The sequence below is a fragment of the Echinops telfairi genome, unplaced genomic scaffold, assembly GCF_000313985.2.
Source record: "Echinops telfairi isolate 266 unplaced genomic scaffold, ASM31398v2 ScPeMD7_7412;HRSCAF=8450, whole genome shotgun sequence".
Classification (NCBI taxonomy): Eukaryota; Metazoa; Chordata; class Mammalia; order Afrosoricida; family Tenrecidae; genus Echinops; species Echinops telfairi.
Window position 1 is genome coordinate 11,666,490 of NW_022111312.1, and position 943 is coordinate 11,667,432.

General features: G+C 43.4%; 1 protein-coding gene across 1 annotated transcript in view; it reads left to right on the forward strand.

Moving 5' to 3' along the window:
- The window catches only part of ARPC3 (actin related protein 2/3 complex subunit 3), a 13,307-nt gene extending 12,601 nt beyond the window's left edge, over positions 1-706 (forward strand). Inside the window, exon 6 of the mRNA XM_013006404.2 lies at positions 678-706. Coding sequence (XP_012861858.1) covers positions 678-706 — 29 coding nt within the window. The remainder of the gene's footprint in view (positions 1-677) is intronic.
- Positions 707-943: the final 237 nt, after the last annotated feature.

Genomic DNA, 943 nt, shown 5'->3' on the forward strand with positions numbered 1-943 from the left:
TGATAATAAAGACATTTCTAACATTGTGTGTCCAAAAAAAGCTGTCTTTATTGTTTCCCTTTGGCTTTCACTGATACATGTGGGACTGTCATCCACATAGCATAACACCCACCCTTTCAACAAGCAGTCTAGGGGTCTTTAGAGTGTTCACAAAGTGTTGTCCCCATAACCACTATCAAATTCCAGAACATTTTTAGCACTCCGTCTCCATTCGTGTCCAACCCTCTCCTTCAGCCCACTAATCTATTATTCAGTGGCCATGGATTCACCTGTTCTAGCAATTTTATATAGGTAGAATCAGACACTATGTGGCTTCTTGTGTCTGACTTCCTTCACTTGTTGGAACATTGTCAAGACTCACCTGTGGAGCTGTGTGATCAGTACTTCCAAACCAAGTAAGACTCCATTCTGAGTGTGCCGAGCAGTTGATGGTCATTTGAGTCGTTTCCAGTTTGGGACGATATGACAAATATGCTATGAGCACTCAGGTGCACATCTCTGTGTGAGCCTGTGTACCTGTGGCTGGGGGATTATGGTAACCCAATGCTTAGCGCTCTGGAAAAATGACCAACTGATCTTCACTGCAGATGCGCCATGTCATCTTCCCACTAGAAATGTCGGAGGGATTTCTCCGCATCTTTACTCCCAATGGTCATTGTTCATCTTTTGCATTGCAGCCAACCTCATGGTTGTGAAAAGACCCTGAGTGATAGAAATGGCTAATACACTGAAGGGTTGGAAGCTTAAGTCTAACCACAGGCACCTTGGAAGAAAGGCCTGGTGATTTAAAAAAAAAAGCCAGTGAAAACCCCTGTGGAGCAGTTCTGTCCTGGTGCACATAGGATTGCCATGACTCCATTAAGTGTATGTGAAGTGGTATTTCCTTGTGCTTTAGAGTCACATTTTTCTAATGACCAATGATAGTGGAATTTTGTGTCCTATC